Here is a 22,898-nt window from a genome sequence, read left to right on the forward strand (position 1 = left end):
GAGCGCCCCCTGCTGGCCCCACTAACACCTCTCCCAGCAGTCTGCCCTCCAGGTACTGGCCAGGCCCACACTGCTGGGCTCCAGTGGGGCTGTGAGCTGGGTGAGAGCGCCCCCTGCTGGGCCCACTCACACCTCTCCCAGCAGCAGCCTCAGCTCTCCCAGGAGTCTCCCCTCCAGGTACTGGCCAGGCCCACACTGCTGAGCTCCAGTGGGGCTGCCAGCTGGGAGCTGCAGGGTGATATAGCTGCTTTACTACACACAAACTGTCCAGCAGGCCGGGAAACACCGAGCCCCAGGGCGGAGCAGACAGTGGGACGGGGGGGGGGGGCCAGTCATTGTGTCTGTACCTTCCACCAACAGCTCGGCCTTGGACTCCCCTCCATTGGTGAAGACTTGGTACATCCCGATGTCCTCCTTGCTGGCTTCATTGATGATGAGCCAGTGTTTCCGCCCGTCTTTCTTGAAGCGGTACTTAAAGGTCTCCTCTCTGGTCAGTTCCACTCCATCCTTCATCCTGAGAGAGGGGGGTCAATACACACACACTGACTGGACACTCCAGTACATGAACACTGCACTGAGAGAGAGAGAGGGGTTAATACAGACACACTGACTGGACACTCCAGTACATTAACACTGCACTGAGAGAGAGAGGGGTTAATACAGACACACTGACTGGACACTCCAGTACATTAACACTGCACTGAGAGAGAGAGGGGTTAATACACACACACTGACTGGACACTCCAGTACATGAACACTGCACTGAGAGAGAGAGGGGTTAATACAGACACACTGACTGGACACTCCAGTACATTAACACTGCACTGAGAGAGAGAGGGGTTAATACACACACACTGACTGGACACTCCAGTACATTAACACTGCACTGAGAGAGAGAGGGGTTAATACACACACACTGACTGGACACTCCAGTACATTAACACTGCACTGAGAGAGAGAGGGGTTAATACAGACACTGACTGGACACTCCAGTACATGAACACTGCACTGAGAGAGAGAGGGATTCATACAATGGAAGAGAAACTGACCAGATGACATTAGCTCCCTCCTCTGACACTTCTACTTCAAATTCCACTCTGTCACCCACAACAACATGCTGGTCGTCCAGTAACTGAGTGATCAACACTGGAGGCTCTGGGAATGAGAAGTAGAGATGGGGGTCGGTTGTCAGTCAAACACTGACTGGAAACAATGGTGCTTTAATTCAGTCCATAATATAGACCCTACAGATACACCTCACACACACACAGATTAATACAGACCCTAATATAGACCCCAGAGACACACCTCACACACACACAGATTAATACAGACCCTAATATAGACCCTAGAGACACACCTCACACACACAGAGATTAATACAGACCCTAATATAGACCCTAGAGACACACCTCACACACACACAGATTAATACAGACCCTAATATAGACCCTAGAGACACACCTCACACACACACAGATTAATACAGACCCTAATATAGACCCTAGAGACATACCTCACACACACACAGATTAATACAGACCCTAATATAGACACTAGAGACACACCTCACACACACACAGATTAATACAGACCCTAATATAGACCCTAGAGACATACCTCACACACACACAGATTACTACAGACCCTAATATAGACCCTAAAGACACACCTCACACACACACAGATTAATACAGACCCTAATATAGACCCTAGAGACATACCTCACACACACACAGATTACTACAGACCCTAATATAGACCCTAGAGACACACCTCACACACACACACAGATTAATACAGACCCTAATATGGACCCTAGAGACATACCTCACACACACACAGATTACTACAGACCCTAATATAGACCCTAGAGACACACCTCACACACACAGATTAATACAGACCCTAATATAGACTCTAGAGACACACCTCACACACACAGATTAATACAGACCCTAATATAGACCCTAGAGACACACCTCACACACACAGATTAATACAGACCCTAATACAGACCCTAGAGACACACCTCACACACAGAGATTAATACAGACCCTAATATAGACCCTAGAGACACACCTCACACACACAGAGATTAATACAGACCCTAATATAGACCCTAGAGACACACCTCACACACACACAGATTAATACAGACCCTAATATAGACCCTAGAGACACACCTCACACACACAGATTAATACAGACCCTAATATAGACCCCAGAGACACACCTCACACACACAGATTAATACAGACCCTAATATAGACCCTAAAGACACACCTCACACACACACAGATTGATACAGACCCTAGAGACACACCTATGAGAGTAAGCTCTATACAAGCAGCAGCAGTCAGAGATCCACCTTCCTTACCTTTGACAAATACCTCAGTGAAGCACTTATCCTCTCCCACCACACACTCGTAGGCTGCGTCATCGGCTAGTGTGGCCTTGTTGATGATGAGGATCCTCTTCAGTCCCACATTCTCAAAGATATACCTGAGCGAGCATTGGAGGGGAATGTAGACACTGTTACTGACTGACTAGAGGGCGGAACTGCACTGTACAGATAGTGCAGCACAACACAGACATTTACAGGAAGTTACAGTACGGGTCTATTCAACAGCACAGTAAATTACAATCAGGTGCTAAGGAGAGTAGTACAGTGCAGAGCAGACATACAGAGAACCATACAAACACACACAGCACACACAGTACAGTGCAGAAACACACAGAACAGTACAGACACACAATACAGACACTCACAGTACAGACACACAGAACCACACAGTACAGTACAGACACACACTATAGCACAGACACACAGTACAGACACACAGTATACCACAGACTCACAGTACAGACACACAGAACCGCACAGTACAGTACAGACACACACAGGACAGTACAGGCACACAGGACAGTACAGACACACAGTACCGACACTCACAGTACAGACACACAGAACCATACAGTACAGTACAGACACACACAGGACAGTCAGACACACAGGACAGTACAGACACACAGGACAGTACAGGCACACAGGACAGTACAGACACACACAGGACAGTACAGACACACAGTACAGACACTCACAGTACAGACACACAGAACCATACAGTACAGTACAGACACACACAGGACAGTCAGACACACAGGACAGTACAGACACACACAGGACAGTACAGACACACACAGGACAGTACAGACACACAGTACAGACACTCACAGTACAGACACACAGAACCATACAGTACAGTACAGACACACACAGGACAGTCAGACACACAGGACAGTACAGACACACAGGACAGTACAGACACACACAAGACAGTCAGACACACAGACACAGGGACTGACTTGGCCGAGGGCTTGATTTCCTGTCCGTTCCTCAGCCACTTGACGGTAGCGTCAGGGTCAGACAACTCCACCGCCAGCTTGATCTTGCTGCCCTTGTCTACAGAGTAGGCTGAGTCCAGCTTCTTCAGGAAGGCTGAGGGAGACAGCAGGTGTGTCCTTACTGTCTGTGACATTCCATCATCCACCCCCCTCACTCTCTCTCACTCTCTCTCACTCTCTCTCACTCTCTCACTCTCTCTCACTGTCTCACTGTCTCACTGTCTCACTGTCTCACTCTCTTTTCACTCTCTCTCACTCTCTCACTCTCACTGTCTCACTGTCTCACTCTCTTTTCACTTTCTTTTCACTCTCTCTCACTCAATTCAATTCAATTCAATTCAAGGTGCTTTATTAGCATGACCGATGGGTACAATCAGTGTTGCCAAAGCAAATAAAAATAATAAAATTAACATAGAACAAAACAAAAAATAGAAGTAAAATAAAATCTACAGACATGTTACAGACATTTACAACAAAGACATATTATATAATATTGACATACTGTAGGCAGCTGGAGCATTATTGGGAGACGGACTCACTGTTCCTCAGGCTGTGACAGGAGATCACATACTGGGCTGCCAGATCAACTGAGTTCCCTCCTCCCTCTCCCAGTAGGATTGGGACCTGTTGTGGTTTTGGCAGGTGTGGGAACTCTGGGATTAGATTTCTGAATTTCGGGAAGAATGTTTCTCTAATCCCAGAGTATCTGTCACAGTGCAGTAGGAAGTGCACCTCTGTCTCTATTTCTCCCTGCTGGCAGTGGGAGCACAGCCTGTCCTCTCTGGGCAGCCAGGTCTGCCTGTGTCGCCCAGTTTCTATGGCCAGGTTGTGGTCACTGAGCCTGAACTTCGTCAGGGTCTGTTTCTGTTTGTTATTTTTTATTTTGGTCAAATATTCAGCTAGTGTGTATTGTCTGTTTAAGGTTCTGTAGCATTCCAGTTTATGTTGTGTTTGTGTGTGTGTGTCCCAGTGTGTGAGATATTGCTGTTTGATCTGTGCTGTGATGTGGTTGAGTCTGGGTTGTGGTGCTCTAGCAGTGCTGTCCTGAGGCTGGTTAGTGTTGGTGTGGCTCAGGTCGGTGAGCCTCAGGACCAGCTGGCTCAGGGGGCTCTGTTTTGGGCTCAGCTCTTGGCTCAGCAGGGCTTTGTGGTGGTAGGAATTTTGGTCGCTGTTTTTTAGGTGTAGCCAATACTTTAATATTCTTTTCTGTATGTTTATCAAAAGTGGGTACTGGCCTAATTCGGCCCTGCACCCGTTGTTAGGAGTTTTTCTCTGCACACGGAGGATGATTCTACAGATCTCCATGTGCAGAGTTTCTGTGGGGTGTTTGTCCCATTGGGTGTAATCCTGGTCTGTGAGGGGACCCCAAACTTCACTGCCGTATAGGGCAATGGGTTGGATTACACTTTCAAATATTTGGAGCCAGATTCTTGTTGGTGGGTTGATGTTGAAGAGCCTCCTTCTTATTGCGTAGAAAGCCCTGAGTGCCTTCTCCCTCAGTGCCTTCACTGCCAGGTCAAAACTCCCGGAAGAGCTGATGGTGAGACCGAGATATGTGTAGCTGGATGTGTGCTCCAATGTGTTCTTGTTCAGTGTGAATTTGTACCTGTTTCCCTGAGGTCTGGCTTTCTTCTGGAAAACCATAACTCTGGTCTTGTCCAGATTGACTGTCAGTGCCCAGGTCTGACAGTACTGCTCCAGCAGTGCCAGGTTCTGCTGCAGCCCCTGTTCTGTGGGCGACAGCAGGACCAGGTCATCTGCGTAGAGCAGGAACTTGATTTCTGTGTCGTGTAGTGTAAGACCAGGAGCTGCAGACTGCTCCAACATTCCTGCTAATTCATTGATATAGATATTGAACAGTGTTGGGCTCAGGCTGCAGCCCTGTCTCACCCCGCGGCCTTGGGTGAAGAATTTAGTCCTTTTGTTTCCAATTTTCACTGCACATTTGCTCTCTGAATACATTGATTTAATGATGTCGTACACTTTGCCCCCTCACTCTCTCACTGTCTCACTGTCTCACTGTCTTTTCACTCTCTCTCACTCTCTCACTCTCACTGTCTCTCTGTCTCTCTGTCTCACTCTGTCACTCTCTCACTCTCACTGTCTCTCTGTCTCACTCTCTCACTCTCTTTTCACTGTCTCACTCTCTCACTCTCTCTCACTGTCTCACTCTCTTTTCACTCTCTCTCACTCTCTCACTGTCTCACTGTCTTTTCACTCTCTCTCACTCTCTCACTCTCACTGTCTCTCTGTCTCTCTGTCTCACTCTCTCACTCTCTCACTCTCTCACTCTCACTGTCTCTCTGTCTCTCTGTCTCACCCTCTCTCTCTCTCTCTCACTCTCTCTCTCTCACTGTCTCACTCTCTTTTCACTCTCTCACTCTCTCACTCTCACTCTCTCACCGTCGCTCTTCTTGGGCTCCACCTTCTTCATCTTCTTCAGCCTCTTCAGCATGCCCCGCAGGTCTGTGATGCCGTACTGGAAGGCGATCTTCTCGAACTCACTGGGCTTGGCGTTCTTCAAGATCTCCCACACATCTACCTCCTCCTTCGGCTCCTCCTTGTGCTTCACCTCCCTGAGGAGAGAGGAGAGAGGAGAGAGAGGGGGAGAGAGGAGAGAGAGGAGAGAGGAGAGAGGGGAGAGAGGGGAGAGAGGGAGAGAGAGGAGAGGAGAGAGAGGGGGAGAGAGGAGAGAGAGGAGAGAGAGGGAGAGAGAGAGGTTATTTTTATTTGCTTTGGCAACACTGATTGTACCCATCGGTCATGCTAATAAAGCACCTGGAATTGAACTGAATTGAGAGAGGAGAGAGAGGAGAGAGAGGGGAGAGAGGAGAGAGAGGAGAGAGAGGGGAGAGAGGAGAGAGAGGAGAGAGAGAGGGGGAGGGAAGGGAGAGAGGAGAGAGAGGAGAGAGAGAGGGGGGAGAGAGGGAGAGAGAGGAGAGAGAGGAGAGAGAGGGAGAGAGAGAGGAGAGAGAGGGGAGAGGAGAGAGGAGATAGAGGGGAGAGGAGAGAGGAGAGAGGAGAGAGGGGAGGGAGAGAGGAATAAGAGTGGGATACAATGGGAGAGAGGGAGAGAGAGGAGAGAGGAGAGAGGGGAGGGAGAGAGGAGAGAGGGGAGGGAGAGAGGAATAAGAGTGGGATACAATGGGAGAGAGGGAGAGAGAGGAGAGAGGAGAGAGGAGAGAGGAGAGAGGAGAGAGGGGAGGGAGAGAGGAGAGAGGGGAGGGAGAGAGGAATAAGAGTGGGATACAATGGGAGAGAGGGAGAGAGAGGAGAGAGGAGAGAGGGGAGGGAGAGAGGAGAGAGGGGAGGGAGAGAGGAATAAGAGTGGGATACAATGGGAGAGAGGGAGAGAGAGGGGAGGGAGAGAGGAGAGAGGGGAGAGGAGAGAGGGGAGGGAGAGAGGAGAGAGGGGAGGGAGAGAGGAGAGAGGGGAGAGGAGAGAGGGGAGGGAGAGAGGAGAGAGGGGAGGGAGAGAGGAGAGAGGGGAGAGGAGAGAGGGGAGGGAGAGAGGAATAAGAGTGGGATACAATGGGAGAGAGGGAGAGAGGGAGGACAGGAGGCAGTGTCATTAGACAGAGTGGGAGACAGAGAGACAGGAGAACCTGTCACAGCCCGACACATCAGCGGCTCCCATCAGCCTGGTCCAGGCCCGTTCCTGACCCGGGTTTGACTCACTCCCAACAGAAAACATATCTCTGCCCTCCTGTTCCAGCCCCTGACTGTGCTCTAGAACTGAAGCACTCAGGCGTGGGAGCCTGGGGCAGCTCACAGCAGGGGCAGCACGCGCCACAGGACGGCCCTGGAGCATACTTCACCTTTTCTTCAGCAGACCACTGAAGTCCAGCTCTCCAGCGTCCTCTCCAGCGTCGCCTCTGACAGGGAGAGAGAGACAGCACTGCTAGAGCACCACAGCTCAGACTCAACCTGCAATATCACACACACACACACACACACACGCTCACACACACACACACACACACACACACACACACACACCGGACTCTGCCACAGAACCCTGAACAGACAACACACACTAGCTGAATATCTAACCAAGATAAATAACAGCAAACAGAAACAGACCCTGACGAAGGACAGGCTAGGTGACCACAGCCTGGACACACACACTGGACACAGGCAGACCTGGCTGCCCAGAGAGGACAGGCTCAGTGACCACAGCCTGGACACACACACTGGACACAGGCAGACCTGGCTGCCCAGAGAGGACAGGCTCACTGACCACAGCCTGGACACACACACTGGACACAGGCAGACCTGGCTGCCCAGAGAGGACAGGCTCACTGACCACAGCCTGGACACACACACTGGACACAGGCAGACCTGGCTGCCCAGAGAGGACAGGCTCAGTGACCACAGCCTGGACACACACACTGGACACAGGCAGACCTGGCTGCCCAGAGAGGACAGGCTCAGTGACCACAGCCTGGACACACACACTGGACACAGGCAGACCTGGCTGCCCAGAGAGGACAGGCTCAGTGACCACAGCCTGGACACACACACTGGACACAGGCAGACCTGGCTGCCCAGAGAGGACAGGCTCAGTGACCACAGCCTGGACACACACACTGGACACAGGCAGACCTGGCTGCCCAGAGAGGACAGGCTCACTGACCACAGCCTGGACACACACACTGGACACAGGCAGACCTGGCTGCCCAGAGAGGACAGGCTCAGTGACCACAGCCTGGACACACACACTGGACACAGGCAGACCTGGCTGCCCAGAGAGGACAGGCTCAGTGACCACAGCCTGGACACACACACTGGACACAGGCAGACCTGGCTGCCCAGAGAGGACAGGCTCACTGACCACAGCCTGGACACACACACTGGACACAGGCAGACCTGGCTGCCCAGAGAGGACAGGCTCAGTGACCACAGCCTGGACACACACACTGGACACAGGCAGACCTGGCTGCCCAGAGAGGACAGGCTCACTGACCACAGCCTGGACACACACACTGGACACAGGCAGACCTGGCTGCCCAGAGAGGACAGGCTCACTGACCACAGCCTGGACACACACACTGGACACAGGCAGACCTGGCTGCCCAGAGAGGACAGGCTCAGTGACCACAGCCTGGACACACACACTGGACACAGGCAGACCTGGCTGCCCAGAGAGGACAGGCTCACTGACCACAGCCTGGACACACACACTGGACACAGGCAGACCTGGCTGCCCAGAGAGGACAGGCTCACTGACCACAGCCTGGACACACACACTGGACACAGGCAGACCTGGCTGCCCAGAGAGGACAGGCTCAGTGACCACAGCCTGGACACACACACTGGACACAGGCAGACCTGGCTGCCCAGAGAGGACAGGCTCAGTGACCACAGCCTGGACACACACACTGGACACAGGCAGACCTGGCTGCCCAGAGAGGACAGGCTCAGTGACCACAGCCTGGACACACACACTGGACACAGGCAGACCTGGCTGCCCAGAGAGGACAGGCTCAGTGACCACAGCCTGGACACACACACTGGACACAGGCAGACCTGGCTGCCCAGAGAGGACAGGCTCAGTGACCACAGCCTGGACACACACACTGGACACAGGCAGACCTGGCTGCCCAGAGAGGACAGGCTCACTGACCACAGCCTGGACACACACACTGGACACAGGCAGACCTGGCTGCCCAGAGAGGACAGGCTCAGTGACCACAGCCTGGACACACACACTGGACACAGGCAGACCTGGCTGCCCAGAGAGGACAGGCTCACTGACCACAGCCTGGACACACACACTGGACACAGGCAGACCTGGCTGCCCAGAGAGGACAGGATGTGCTACCACTGCCAGCGGGGAGAAATGTGTTTTTATGTTAATGGAAATACAGATTTTACTCATTTGTCATGCCAAGGAAGCATCTTGTACAGAACTGAATTGACACACAACTGACACATTGCTGCTGAGTGTGTACCTGGAGTGCATCAGGCCGCTGTGCGCTGGGAGTGTGATCGAGACCACTCTAAATCCTGGAGTGGATCAGACCGCTGTGCGCTGGGAGTGTGATCGAGACCACTCTAAAACCTGGAGTGGATCAGACCGCTGTGCGCTGGGAGTCTGATCGAGACCACTCTAAAACCTGGAGTGGATCAGACCGCTGTGCGCTGGGAGTGTGATCGAGACCACTCTAAAACCTGGAGTGGATCAGACCGCTGTGCGCTGGGAGTCTGATCGAGACCACTCTAAAACCTGGAGTGGATCAGACCGCTGTGCGCTGGGAGTCTGATCGAGACCACTCTAAAACCTGGAGTGGATCAGACCGCTGTGCGCTGGGAGTCTGATCGAGACCACTCTAAAACCTGGAGTGGATCAGACCGCTGTGCGCTGGGAGTGTGATCGAGACCACTCTAAAACCTGGAGTGGGTCAGACCGCTGTGCGCTGGGAGTCACTGTAAATCCTGGAGTGGATCAGACTCCAGTGGGAGTCTTGGTGCAGAATGACTGTTACATGTGGACTAATCTGGGATGGAAGACTCATCACACGAAGGCATGAAAGAGAGGTACTCACGATCTCTTGAAGGCCTCCAGGATGTTGGCTGACTTTTCCTCGGCTGGGGCTAAACAGAGGAAGAGTTAGTCAGCGCCTGACCGGCGGACTCACGGGGGACAGAGAGATCAGGGAGAGTCGGGGCCGGAGACTGACCTTCCACAGTGATGTCAAAGCTGCAGCTGTCAAATTTATCCTTAGAGGAGACCTCACACCTGTAGCCTCCTGCATCTCCATCAATCACCTTCACGATCTTCATCTCATAGGTGTAGATCTGAGAGAGAGAGAGGGGTTAATACACACACTGACTGGACACTCCAGTACATTAACACTGCACTGAGAGAGAGAGGGGTTAATACACACACACTGACTGGACACTCCAGTACATTAACACTACACTGAGAGAGAGAGGGGTTCATACAGACACACTGACTGGACACTCCAGTACAGTAACACTGCACTGAGAGAGAGGGGGGTTAATACAGACACACTGACTGGACACTCCAGTACATTAACACTGCACTGAGAGAGAGAGGGGTTCATACAGACACACTGACTGGACACTCCAGTACATTAACACTGCACTGAGAGAGAGAGGGGTTAATACAGACACACTGACTGGACACTCCAGTACATTAACACTGCACTGAGAGAGAGAGGGGTTCATACAGACACACTGACTGGACACTCCAGTACATTAACACTGCACTGAGAGAGAGAGGGGTTCATACAGACACACTGACTGGACACTCCAGTACATGAACACTGCACTGAGAGAGAGAGGGGTTAATACACACACACTGACTGGACACTCCAGTACATGAACACTGCACTGAGAGAGAGAGGGGTTCATACAGACACACTGACTGGACACTCCAGTACATTAACACTGCACTGAGAGAGAGAGGGGTTAATACAGACACACTGACTGGACACTCCAGTACATTAACACTGCACTGAGAGAGAGAGGGGTTCATACAGACACACTGACTGGACACTCCAGTACATGAACACTACACTGAGAGAGAGAGGGGTTAATACACACACACTGACTGGACACTCCAGTACATTAACACTCCACTGAGAGAGAGAGGGGTTCATACACACACACTGACTGGACACTCCAGTACATTAACACTGCACTGAGAGAGAGAGGGGTTAATACACACACACTGACTGGACACTCCAGTACATTAACACTCCACTGAGAGAGAGAGGGGTTCATACACACACACTGACTGGACACTCCAGTACATTAACACTGCACTGAGAGAGAGAGGGGTTAATACACACACACTGACTGGACACTCCAGTACATGAACACTCAGACCTTAGCCCATCCCTAACCCTAACCATTCTTACCCTGAACTGTTGCTAATCAGAGAAAAGGAACCTGAGAAGACCTGAGTTTAAACTGGTTTGGTTTGGTTGTGCAAGCAGGGAGTTCGGGTTTTGTGTCTCTTTCACTGTCTGTACTGAACTGCTCAGATTTATCGGCTCGATTGTGATCGATCATCCAGCTCCCCCAGAAAGAAGGTCACCTTCCTGGGAAAACGGACACGGCCACCCCTGTTGCAGCCTGAACCTGGAAGTGCAATACAGGGCGTTTGACCTGGAAGTGCTACAGTCTGGTGAGTGACCTGGAGATGCCACAGTTTGAGTTGTGACCTGGAAGTGCTACAGTCTGGGTTGTGACCCGGACGTGTTACAGTGTGAGATGTGACCCGGAAGTGCTACAGTCTGGTGTGTGTGTGTGTGTGTGTGTGTGTGTGTGTGTGTGTGTGTGTGTGTGTGTGTGTGTGTGTGAGAGAGACTCTGGTCTGGACAAGACCAGAGTTATGGTTTTCCAGAAGAAAGCCAGACCTCAGGGAAACAGGTACAAATTCACACTGAACAACAACACATTGGAGCACACATCCAGCTACACATATCTCGGTCTCACCATCAGCTCTTCCGGGAGTTTTGACCTGGCAGTGAAGGCACTGAGGGAGAAGGCACTCAGGGCTTTCTACACAATAAGAAGGAGGCTCTTCAACATCAACCCACCAACAAGAATCTGGCTCCAAATATTTGAAAGTGTAATCCAACCCATTGCCCTATACGGCAGTGAAGTTTGGGGTCCCCTCACAGACCAGGATTACACCCAATGGGACAAACACCCCACAGAAACTCTGCACATGGAGATCTGTAGAATCATCCTCCGTGTGCAGAGAAAAACTCCTAACAACGGGTGCAGGGCCGAATTAGGCCAGTACCCACTATTGATAAACATACAGAAAAGAATATTAAAGTATTGGCTACACCTAAAAAACAGTGACCAAAATTCCTACCACCACAAAGCCCTGCTGAGCCAAGAGCTGAGCCCAAAACAGAGCCCCCTGAGCCAGCTGGTCCTGAGGCTCACCGACCTGAGCCATACCAACACTAACCAGCCTCAGGACAGCACTGCTAGAGCACCACAACCCAGACTCAACCACATCACAGCACAGATCAAACAGCAATATCTCACACACTGGGACACACACACACAAACACAACATAAACTGGAATGCTACAGAACCTTAAACAGACAATACACACTAGCTGAATATTTGACCAAAATAAAAAATAACAAACAGAAACAGACCCTGACGAAGTACAGGCTCAGTGACCACAACCTGGCCATAGAAACTGGGCGACACAGGCAGACCTGGCTGCCCAGAGAGGACAGGCTGTGCTCCCACTGCCAGCGGGGAGAAATAGAGACAGAGGTGCACTTCCTACTGCACTGTGACAGATACTCTGGGATTAGAGAAACATTCTTCCCGAAATTCAGAAATCTAATCCCAGAGTTCCCACACCTGCCAAAACCACAACAGGTCCCAATCCTACTGGGAGAGGGAGGAGGGAACTCAGTTGATCTGGCAGCCCAGTATGTGATCTCCTGTCACAGCCTGAGGAACAGTGAGTCCGTCTCCCAATAATGCTCCAGCCGCCTACAGTATATGTCGATATTATATAATATGTCTTTGTTGTAAATGTCTGTAACATGTCTGTAGATTTTATTTGACTTCTATTTTTTGTTTTGTTCTATGTTAATTTTATTATTTTTATTTGCTTTGGCAACACTGATTGTACCCATCGGTCATGCTCATAAAGAACCTTGAATTGAATTGAATTGAGAGAGAGAGACCCGGAAGTGCTGTGGTATTTGTCTGACCCGGAAGTGCTGCAGTGTGTGTGTGTGTGTGTGTGTGTGTGTGTGTGTGGGTGTGACCCGGAAGTGCTGCCGTGTGGGGGTGTGACCCGGAAGTGCTGCCGTGTGTTGGCACCTTCGTGTTCCTGTCGTACGTCTCCTTGAACTGCAGGTGCTTCCCAGCCTTGCTGGCCAGGTCCAGCCACTTGCCCTTCAGCCACTTCATCGTGGGCTTCCTCAGGAGGCCGGTGGAGTCCACCTTGGCGACGACCATCAGGTCCTTCCCTGTGACCAGGAACAGCGATTCGCGATCAGCCAGAGCGCCACGTCCTCCCCCTTCACCCGTGACCAGTCAGTCTTTGCCTGCGATCAGGACTGGCCTATCGGTCCAGAACTCTGACGTCTGTCGAGACCTCTTGTGTCTCTGCTTGCAAGTGAGACATGATCGATACCACATGCCTGATCCCAGGGGAGAGCAGTGGAGCCCTGATCCCTGATGCCTATAGAGACTTCTGGAGCCCCGAACCCTGATCCCAGGGGAGACCAGCAGAGTCCTGATCCCTGATCCCAGAGGAGAGCAGTGGAGCCCTGATCCCTGATCCCAGGGGAGAGCAGTGGAACCCTGATGCCTACAGAGACTTGTGGAGCCCCGATCACTGATCCCAGGGGAGACCAGCGAAGCCCTGATCCCCGATCCCAGGGGAGAGCAGCGGAGCCTCGATCCCTGATCCCAGAGGAGAGCAGTGGAACTCTGATGCCCACAGAGACTTGTGGAGCCCTGATCCCTGATCCCTGATCCCAGGGGAGACCAGCAGAGCCCCGATCCCTGATCCCAGGGGCACCATGTGGGCAGCATGCACAGGGCTTTTGTCTAGAATCGATAGGGTCGTCAGCGCAGGAGGCCGGTGTCGTCTCACCTCTGACCGCAGCGGCGCTCTGTGGCCTTTCCACAAACAGCCCGGTCAGCTCCGTCTTGCCCTCGTCAGCGGGGGTTTCTGGAAGAGAGGGGGAGAGGGATCAGGGGAACTTGTACGCAGCTCCTGCATCTTGAGTGAGTTTGTGTCCTGAGGCTACATGTCAATAAGAAGTTTACTATTTTGCATATCTCACAAGCAGCACCTTACAAGGATACTGAGCACTCGAAACGTGTGCAGAGGTTGCTGTGAATCGTGGGATATATGCATATTAATGAACCTGCAAGAGGTTGCTGTGAATCATGGGATATATGCATATTAATGAACCTGCAAGAGGTTGCTGTGAATCATGGGATATATGCATATTAATTTGTAAATAGCTGTGTGTGTGCGTACAAATATTAATGAGCAAGTAGAAATTGCTATGAATCATGGAACATTATTAATAGTAATGACAATCAGAAGTTGCTATGAATCATATGTTCTATAAATCTTCATGAGCTCTAAAAAGTTCAAGGTACAGAACTGGACAGATCTTTCTGCTCCTGGTATATACAGCAATTCGTGGCTTAGAGAGACAGAGACACTCAGAAGCACAGAGACACTCAAAAACACAGAGATACTCAGACATTAAGACAGACAGCAAACACTGTGAGACAGACAGAGACAGATACATGCACAGAGACAGAGACAGAAAGACAGACAGAGACAGACGTGCACAGAGACACTCAGAGACACAGAAAGAGACAGATACATGCACAGAGACACTCAGGGACACAGACAGAGACAGATACATGCACAGAGACACTCAGGGACACAGACAGAGACAGATACATGCACAGAGATACTCAGACACAGACAGAGACAGATACGTGGACAGAGACACAGACCGACATATTGACACAGAGACAGATGAATAAATAAGATACCATCAACGGGCAGTTCAGCATCATGATCTGCAGGACAGAAAGAGGAACAGGCCTGTTAGACTGATCCCAAGAGCAAGCTTTCATCACTGTAAACACAAACACTGTCTCACTCTCTCACACTGACTCACTCTCACTGTCTCACACTGACTTCAACACTCACACTGTCTCACTCTCTCACACTGACTCACTCTCACTGTCTCACTCTCACACTGACTTCAACACTCACACTGTCTCACTCTCTCACACTGACTCACTCTCACTGTCTCACTCTCTCACACTGACTTCAACACTCACACTGTCTCACTCTCTCACACTGACTTCAACACTCACACTGTCTCACTCTCTCACACTGACTCACTCTCACTGTCTCACTCTCTCACACTGACTTCAACACTCACACTGTCTCACTCTCTCACACTGACTTTAACACTCACACTGTCTCACTCTCACTGACTCACTCTCTCACTGTCTCACTCTCTCACACTGACTTTAACACTCACACTGTCTCACTCTCTCACACTGACTGACTCTCTCACACTGATTTTAACACTCTTACTGTCTCACTCTCTCACACTGACTCACTCTCACACTGTCTCACTCTCACACACTGACTTTAACACTCACACTGTCTCACTCTCTCACACTGACGTTAACACACTGTCTCACTCTCACAGTCTCACTCTCACACATAGACAGGCACTGTCTCACTCTCACCTTCAGCTGGTGGGGCTGGGGCAGGCTCCTCTTTCTTCTCTGAAAATGAGAGCAGAAATAGTCAAAACGAACACATGGGCAAACAGGACAGACAGGGATTCTGTTTATTAACTTTCAGGCAAAATAAGCACTGATCTGCACACTGATACAGTGACCCTCACACACACACACAGACAGTGAAACTCCAACAGCACTGATCTGCACACTGATACAGTGACCCTCACACACACACACAAACAGTGAAACTCCAGCAGCACTGATCTGCACACTGATACAGTGACCCTCACACACACACACAGACAGTGAAACTCCAACAGCACTGATCTGCACACTGATACAGTGACCCTCACACACACAGACAGTGAAACTCCAACAGCACTGATCTGCACACTGATACAGTGACCCTCACACACACAGACAGTGAAACTCCAGCAGCACTGATCTGCACACTGATACAGTCACCCTCACACACACACACAGACAGTGAAACTCCAGCAGCACTGATCTGCACACTGATACAGTGACCCTCACACACACACACAAACAGTGAAACTCCAGCAGCACTGATCTGCACACTGATACAGTGACCCTCACACACACACACAGACAGTGAAACTCCAGCAGCACTGATCTGCACACTGATACAGTGACCCTCACACACACACACAGACAGTGAAACTCCAACAGCACTGATCTGCACACTGATACAGTGACCCTCACACACACAGACAGTGAAACTCCAGCAGCACTGATCTGCACACTGATACAGTGACCCTCACACACACACACAGACAGTGAAACTCCAACAGCACTGATCTGCACACTGATACAGTGACCCTCACACACACACACAGACAGTTGAACTCAATTCAATTAAATTCCAGGTGCTTTATTAGCATGACCGATGGGTACAATCAGTGTTGCCAAAGCAAATGAAAGTAATGATATTTACATTAAACAAAACAAAAAATAGAAGTAAATTATTATTAATTAATAGAAGTAATTACTGGGAGACAGACTCACTCACCAGCAGGGGGAGCTGCTGCCTTCTTGTCCTTCTTGACTGCTGAAAGAGGAAGAGGGCACATAGTTAATGACTGCTATGCAGTGGAGTGGAGAACACTGCTGTGGAGTATGACTCTGATTGTCAACACAATAAAACCTGGAGCGGATCAGACTGCTGCGCACTGGGAGTCTGACTGACTGCACTGTCACACCTGGAGCGGATCAGACTGCTGCGCACTGGGAGTCTGACTGACTGCACTGTCACACCTGGAGCGGATCAGACTGCTGCGCACTGGGAGTCTGACTGACTGCACTGTCACACCTGGAGCGGATCAGACTGCTGCGCACTGGGAGTCTGACTGACTGCACTGTCACACCTGGAGCGGATCAGACTGCTGAGCACTGGGGGTCTGACTGACTGCACTGTCACACCTGGAGCGGATCAGACTGCTGCGCACTGGGAACCTGACTGACTGCACTGTCACACCTGGAGCGGATCAGACTGCTGCGCACTGGGAGTCTGACTAACAGCACTGTCACACCTGGAGTGGATCATACTGCTGTGCACTGGGAGTCTGACTAACAGCACTGTCACACCTGGAGCGGATCATACTGCTGCGCACTGGGAGCCTGACTGACTGCACTGTCACACCTGGAGCGGATCAGACTGCTGCGCACTGGGAGTCTGACTAACAGCACTGTCACACCTGGAGTGGACCATACTGCTGTGCACTGGGAGTCTGACTGACTGCACTGTCACACCTGGAGCGGATCATACTGCTGTGCACTGGGAGTCTGACAGCACTGTCACACCTGGAGCGGATCAGACTGCTGCGCACTGGGAGTCTGACTGACTGCACTGTCACACCTGGAGCGGATCATACTGCTGTGCACTGGGAGTCTGACAGCACTGTCACACCTGGAGCAGATCAGACTGCTGTGCACTGGGAGTGTGACTGACAGCACTGTCACACCTGGAGCGGATCAGACCACTGTGCACTGGGAGTCTGACTGACAGCATTGTCACACCTGGAGCGGATCAGACCACTGTGCACTGGGAGTCTGACTGACTGCACTGTCACACCTGGAGCGGAGAATTCATTTTTCTGGTCTCTCCTTCCATCCTCTTCTCTCTCCCTGCCCCTCTCCCTCATTCTGTCGGGCTCCTGCCTGTCATCACTGTCTCGCATGACAGGATCTCTCTTTCATTCCCACACTCCCTCTCTCTCGTCTCACAGCAACACGGCATTAGTCTGCACAAGGCCCTGCTACCCTGCTCTCTGTGGCCACAGCTGAACACAAAGATCTTCGCTAGGGCAATACCTGCCACAGCCACTGGGGGTGCAGTTGTGTCAGCTGTTGCACAAGCCCCACACACAGACACATGGAATCAGGGGTCAGAGTCAGTGCTGCAGTGTTTCAGCAGTGTGGAATCAGGGGTCAGAGTCAGTGCTGCAGTGTTTCAGCAGTGGGGTGTGGAATCAGGGGTCAGAGTCAGTGCTGCAGTGTTTCAGCAGTGGGGTGTGGAATCAGGGGTCAGAGTCAGTGCTGCAGTGTTTCAGCAGTGGGGTGTGGAATCAGGGCTCAGAGTCAGTGCTGCAGTGTTTCAGCAGTGGGGTGTGGAATCAGGGGTCAGAGTCAGTGCTGCAGTGTTTCAGCAGTGGGGTGTGGAATCAGGGGTCAGAGTCAGTACTGCAGTGTTTCAGCAGTGGGGTGTGGAATCAGGGGTCAGTCAGTGCTGCAGTGTTTCAGCAGTGGGGTGTGGAATCAGGGGTCAGAGTCAGTGCTGCAGTGTTTCAGCAGTGGGGTGTGGAATCAGGGGTCAGAGTCAGTGCTGCAGTGTTTCAGCAGTGTGGAATCAGAGGTCAGAGTCAGTGCTGCAGTGTTTCAGCAGTGGGGTGTGGAATCAGAGGTCAGAGTCAGTGCTGCAGTGTTTCAGCAGTGGGGTGTGGAATCAGGGGTCAGAGTCAGTGCTGCAGTGTTTCAGCAGTGGGGTGTGGAATCAGGGGTCAGAGTCAGTGCTGCAGTGTTTCAGCAGTGGGGTGTGGAATCAGGGGTCAGAGTCAGTGCTGCAGTGTTTCAGCAGTGGGGTGTGGAATCAGGGGTCAGAGTCAGTGCTGCAGTGTTTCAGCAGTGGGGTGTGGAATCAGGGGTCAGAGTCAGTGCTGCAGTGTTTCAGCAGTGTGGAATCAGGGGTCAGAGTCAGTGCTGCAGTGTTTCAGCAGTGGGGTGTGGAATCAGGGGTCAGAGTCAGTGCTGCAGTGTTTCAGCAGTGGGGTGTGGAATCAGGGGTCAGAGTCAGTGCTGCAGTGTTTCAGCAGTGGGGTGTGGAATCAGGGGTCAGAGTCAGTGCTGCAGTGTTTCAGCAGTGGGGTGTGGAATCAGGGGTCAGAGTCAGTGCTGCAGTGTTTCAGCAGTGTGGAATCAGGGGTCAGAGTCAGTGCTGCAGTGTTTCAGCAGTGGGGTGTGGAATCAGGGGTCAGAGTCAGTGCTGCAGTGTTTCAGCAGTGTGGAATCAGGGGTCAGAGTCAGTGCTGCAGTGTTTCAGCAGTGGGGTGTGGAATCAGGGGTCAGAGTCAGTGCTGCAGTGTTTCAGCAGTGGGGTGTGGAATCAGGGGTCAGAGTCAGTGCTGCAGTGTTTCAGCAGTGGGGTGTGGAATCAGGGGTCAGAGTCAGTGCTGCAGTGTTTCAGCAGTGGGGTGTGGAATCAGGGGTCAGAGTCAGTGCTGCAGTGTTTCAGCAGTGTGGAATCAGGGGTCAGAGTCAGTGCTGCAGTGTTTCAGCAGTGGGGTGTGGAATCAGGGGTCAGAGTCAGTGCTGCAGTGTTTCAGCAGTGGGGTGTGGAATCAGGGGTCAGAGTCAGTGCTGCAGTGTTTCAGCAGTGGGGTGTGGAATCAGGGGTCAGAGTCAGTGCTGCAGTGTTTCAGCAGTGGGGTGTGGAATCAGGGGTCAGAGTCAGTGCTGCAGTGTTTCAGCAGTGGGGTGTGGAATCAGGGGTCAGAGTCAGTGCTGCAGTGTTTCAGCAGTGGGGTGTGGAATCAGGGGTCAGAGTCAGTGCTGCAGTGTTTCAGCAGTGGGGTGTGGAATCAGGGGTCAGAGTCAGTGCTGCAGTGTTTCAGCAGTGGGGTGTGGAATCAGGGGTCAGAGTCAGTGCTGCAGTGTTTCAGCAGTGGGGTGTGGAATCAGGGGTCAGAGTCAGTGCTGCAGTGTTTCAGCAGTGGGGTGTGGAATCAGGGCTCAGAGTCAGTGCTGCAGTGTTTCAGCAGTGGGGTGTGGAATCAGAGGTCAGTCTTTGGGGTCATATTCACTTAGTAGAATCCACAGAGGATCAGTGTCAAAGAGAAACAGGGGGCTGTCAGCACTCCTGTTCGGCCTGTGTGGGTTATAAATAGACCCCCGAGTCCAGCAGCAGTGTCTGTAATCATGAGTGGGTGGGGACAGCAGCCCAGGGGGGGTAGTTCTGGAGACGATGAGGAGAGAGAGGTGAAGGGGAGGAGGGACAGAATTCTAAGAGCAGGGAGGTGTTTGGTGTTCCTCTCTGGGGGGGTGAAATTTCTGCAGTCAAAATTGTGCCAAGAACTCTTGCATCTGAGTATAATACTGAAGTGCATTTCAACAGGGGACGGTTTTCAATTCATCCGGCTTTCTGTCTTTGTCTGCACTCATCCCTCTATCACTGTCTCTGTTTATCTCTATCTCTATCTCACTCTCTGTCTCTGTATCTATATCTCTCTCTTCCTAGCTCTCTGTCAGAATATTCCAGACTGCAGATCATCTGTGTCTGTTTCTCCCTGTCTCTCTCTGCCTCTCTCTCTGTATCCAGATCTCTCTCTCAGCCTCTGTCTCTGTGTCACTGATCTCCAGGATTATACCTCACCTGTAACCACAGGTGGATGAATAGGTCTGTCTGCCTGTCTCTCCTCCTGTCTGTCTCTCCTCCTGCCTGTCTGTCTGTCTCTCTGTCTGTCTCTCCTCCTGCCTGCCTGTCTGTCTCTCCTCCTGCCTGTCTGTCTCTCTTCCTGCCTGCCTGTCTCTCTAGCTGCCCATCTGTCTCTACTCCTGCCTGCCTGTCTGTCTCTCCTCCTGCCCGTCTATCTGTCTCTCTGTCTCTCCTCCTGTCTGTCTCTCCTCCTGCCTGTCTGTCTGTCTCTCCTCCTGTCTGTCTCTCCTCCTGCCTGTCTGTCTCTCCTGCCCGTCTATCTCTCTCTCTGTCTCTCCTCCTGTCTGTCTCTTCCCCTGCCTGCCTGTCTGCCTGCCTGTCTGTCTCTCCTCCTGTCTGTCTCTCCCCCTGCCTGCCTGTCTGTCTCTCCCTGGCCCTGTGGCCACAGGGGGGAGGTAATGGTGACTCTGACACCGGAGCTGTCCTGCCCGTAGCGCCGCACCTGTTGGGGGCCTGACTGGGAGCCCCCCTGCGCGACACCGCTGCCAAAAATACAGGGAGATAAATCAGCTGGACACCACAGAGACACTGACTCGCAGCGCCGGGGGGCTGTCTGTGTGGACTGTGTGTGTGTGTCTGTGTGTCCTGTGATGGACTGGCTCTGGCGTGAGTGTGTGTGTCCTGTGATGGACTGGCGTCCTGTCCAGGGTGTGTGTGTGTGTGTGTCCTGTGATGGACTGGTGTCCTGTCCAGGGTGTGTGAGTGTGTGTCCTGTGATGGACTGGTGTCCTGTCCAGGGTGTGTGAGTGTGTGTGTCCTGTGATGGACTGGTGTCCTGTCCAGGGTGTGTGAGTGTGTGTCCTGTGATGGACTGGTGTCCTGTCCAGGGTGTGTGAGTGTGTGTGTCCTGTGATGGACTGGTGTCCTGTCCAGGGTGTGTGAGTGTGTGTCCTGTCATGGACTGGTGTCCTGTCCAGGGTGTGTGAGTGTGTGTGTCCTGTGATGGACTGGTGTCCTGTCCAGGGTGTGTGAGTGTGTGTGTCTCCTGTGATGGACTGGTGTCCTGTCCAGGGTGTGTGAGTGTGTGTGTCTCCTGTGATGGACTGGTGTCCTGTCCAGGGCGTACCCCACCTTGTGCCTGTTGCTCACTGGGATAGACCCCAGCCTCCTCCCCTGATCTTGTACTGGATAAAGTGGTCAGAAAATGTCCCTGCGAGCACCTGCAGTATTTAGCTGGGCGCAGAAGCACTCCTTCAGTGTTCAGTGTTGGTGCAGTAGGAGACTGGATTAGTTCAATCCAGGTGCTGAATTCCGCTGACCGGTCTGTCCAGTGTCCAGTGGGCCGAGCCAGCCCAGGGGTCTTCAGCAGCAGTGTCTGTCTGAAGATCCTGAGGAGCTGTCTCAACATCAGTCAGTCTGTCTGTCTGTCTCCCCATCAGTCAGTCTGTCTGTCTGTGTTTCTGTCAGTCAGTCTGTCTGTCTGTCTGTGAAATCATCAATCACCAGGAGCTCACCCAGCTGTGTCTGGAGAGAAGCCAGGGTATCGGCATCAACCACAGGGCTGGGCAGCTTGTTCCCCACCCCCACCCCCCTCTATGTACAGTAGAGCCTCCTGTCCTGACTGGGGGAGCTCACCCAGCTGTGTCTGGAGAGAAGCCAGGGTATCGGCATCAACCACAGGGCTGGGCAGCCTGTTCCACACCCCCACCCCCCTCTGTGTACAGTAGAGCCTCCTGTCCTGACTGGAGGAGCTCACCCAGCTGTGTCTGGAGAGAAGCCAGGGTATCGACCTCAACCACAGAGCTGGGGAGCTTGTTCCACACCCCCACCCCCCTCGGTGTACAGTAGAGCCTCCTGTCCTGACTGGAGGAGCTCACCCAGCTGTGTCTGGAGAGAAGCCAGGGTATCGGCATCAACCACAGGGCTGGGCAGCCTGTTCCACACCCCCACCCCCCTCTGTGTACAGTAGAGCCTCCTGTCCTGACTGGAGGAGCTCACCCAGCTGTGTCTGGAGAGAAGCCAGGGTATCGACCTCAACCACAGAGCTGGGGAGCTTGTTCCACACCCCCACCCCCCTCGGTGTACAGTAGAGCCTCCTGTCCTGACTGGAGGAGCTCACCCAGCTGTGTCTGGAGAGAAGCCAGGGTATCGGCCTCAACCACAGGGCTGGGCAGCCTGTTCCCCACCCCCACCCCTCTCTGTGTACAGTAGAGCCTCCTGTCCTGACTGGGGGAGCTCACCCAGCTGTGTCTGGAGAGAAGCCAGCGTATTGGCCTCAACCACAGGGCTGGGCAGCCTGTTCCACACCCCCACCCCCCTCTGTGTACAGAAGAGCCTCCTGTCCTG

General features: G+C 52.3%; 1 protein-coding gene across 2 annotated transcripts in view; it reads right to left on the minus strand.

The window, feature by feature from the left end:
- The window catches only part of mybpc2a (myosin binding protein Ca), a 44,928-nt gene that overhangs the window by 14,986 nt on the left and 7,044 nt on the right, over positions 1 to 22,898 (minus strand). The window contains exons 2-14 of one of the 2 annotated variants that reach the window (XM_088646243.1): positions 16,695 to 16,733; positions 15,668 to 15,706; positions 14,954 to 14,980; positions 14,028 to 14,105; positions 13,247 to 13,395; positions 10,092 to 10,209; positions 9,957 to 10,005; positions 7,227 to 7,283; positions 5,812 to 5,984; positions 3,370 to 3,502; positions 2,381 to 2,505; positions 1,050 to 1,155; positions 348 to 514 (exon numbers count right to left, since the gene is read on the minus strand). In XM_088646243.1, the coding sequence (XP_088502369.1) occupies positions 348 to 514; positions 1,050 to 1,155; positions 2,381 to 2,505; positions 3,370 to 3,502; positions 5,812 to 5,984; positions 7,227 to 7,283; positions 9,957 to 10,005; positions 10,092 to 10,209; positions 13,247 to 13,395; positions 14,028 to 14,105; positions 14,954 to 14,980; positions 15,668 to 15,706; positions 16,695 to 16,733 (1,260 nt within the window). The remainder of the gene's footprint in view (positions 1 to 347; positions 515 to 1,049; positions 1,156 to 2,380; positions 2,506 to 3,369; positions 3,503 to 5,811; positions 5,985 to 7,226; positions 7,284 to 9,956; positions 10,006 to 10,091; positions 10,210 to 13,246; positions 13,396 to 14,027; positions 14,106 to 14,953; positions 14,981 to 15,667; positions 15,707 to 16,694; positions 16,734 to 22,898) is intronic. The other variant, XM_088646242.1, reaches the window with a different exon arrangement.

Source organism: Lepisosteus platostomus, chromosome 9 (genome assembly GCF_059453375.1).
Source record: "Lepisosteus platostomus isolate fLepPlt1 chromosome 9, fLepPlt1.hap1, whole genome shotgun sequence".
In the NCBI taxonomy this organism is placed as follows: domain Eukaryota; kingdom Metazoa; phylum Chordata; class Actinopteri; order Semionotiformes; family Lepisosteidae; genus Lepisosteus; species Lepisosteus platostomus.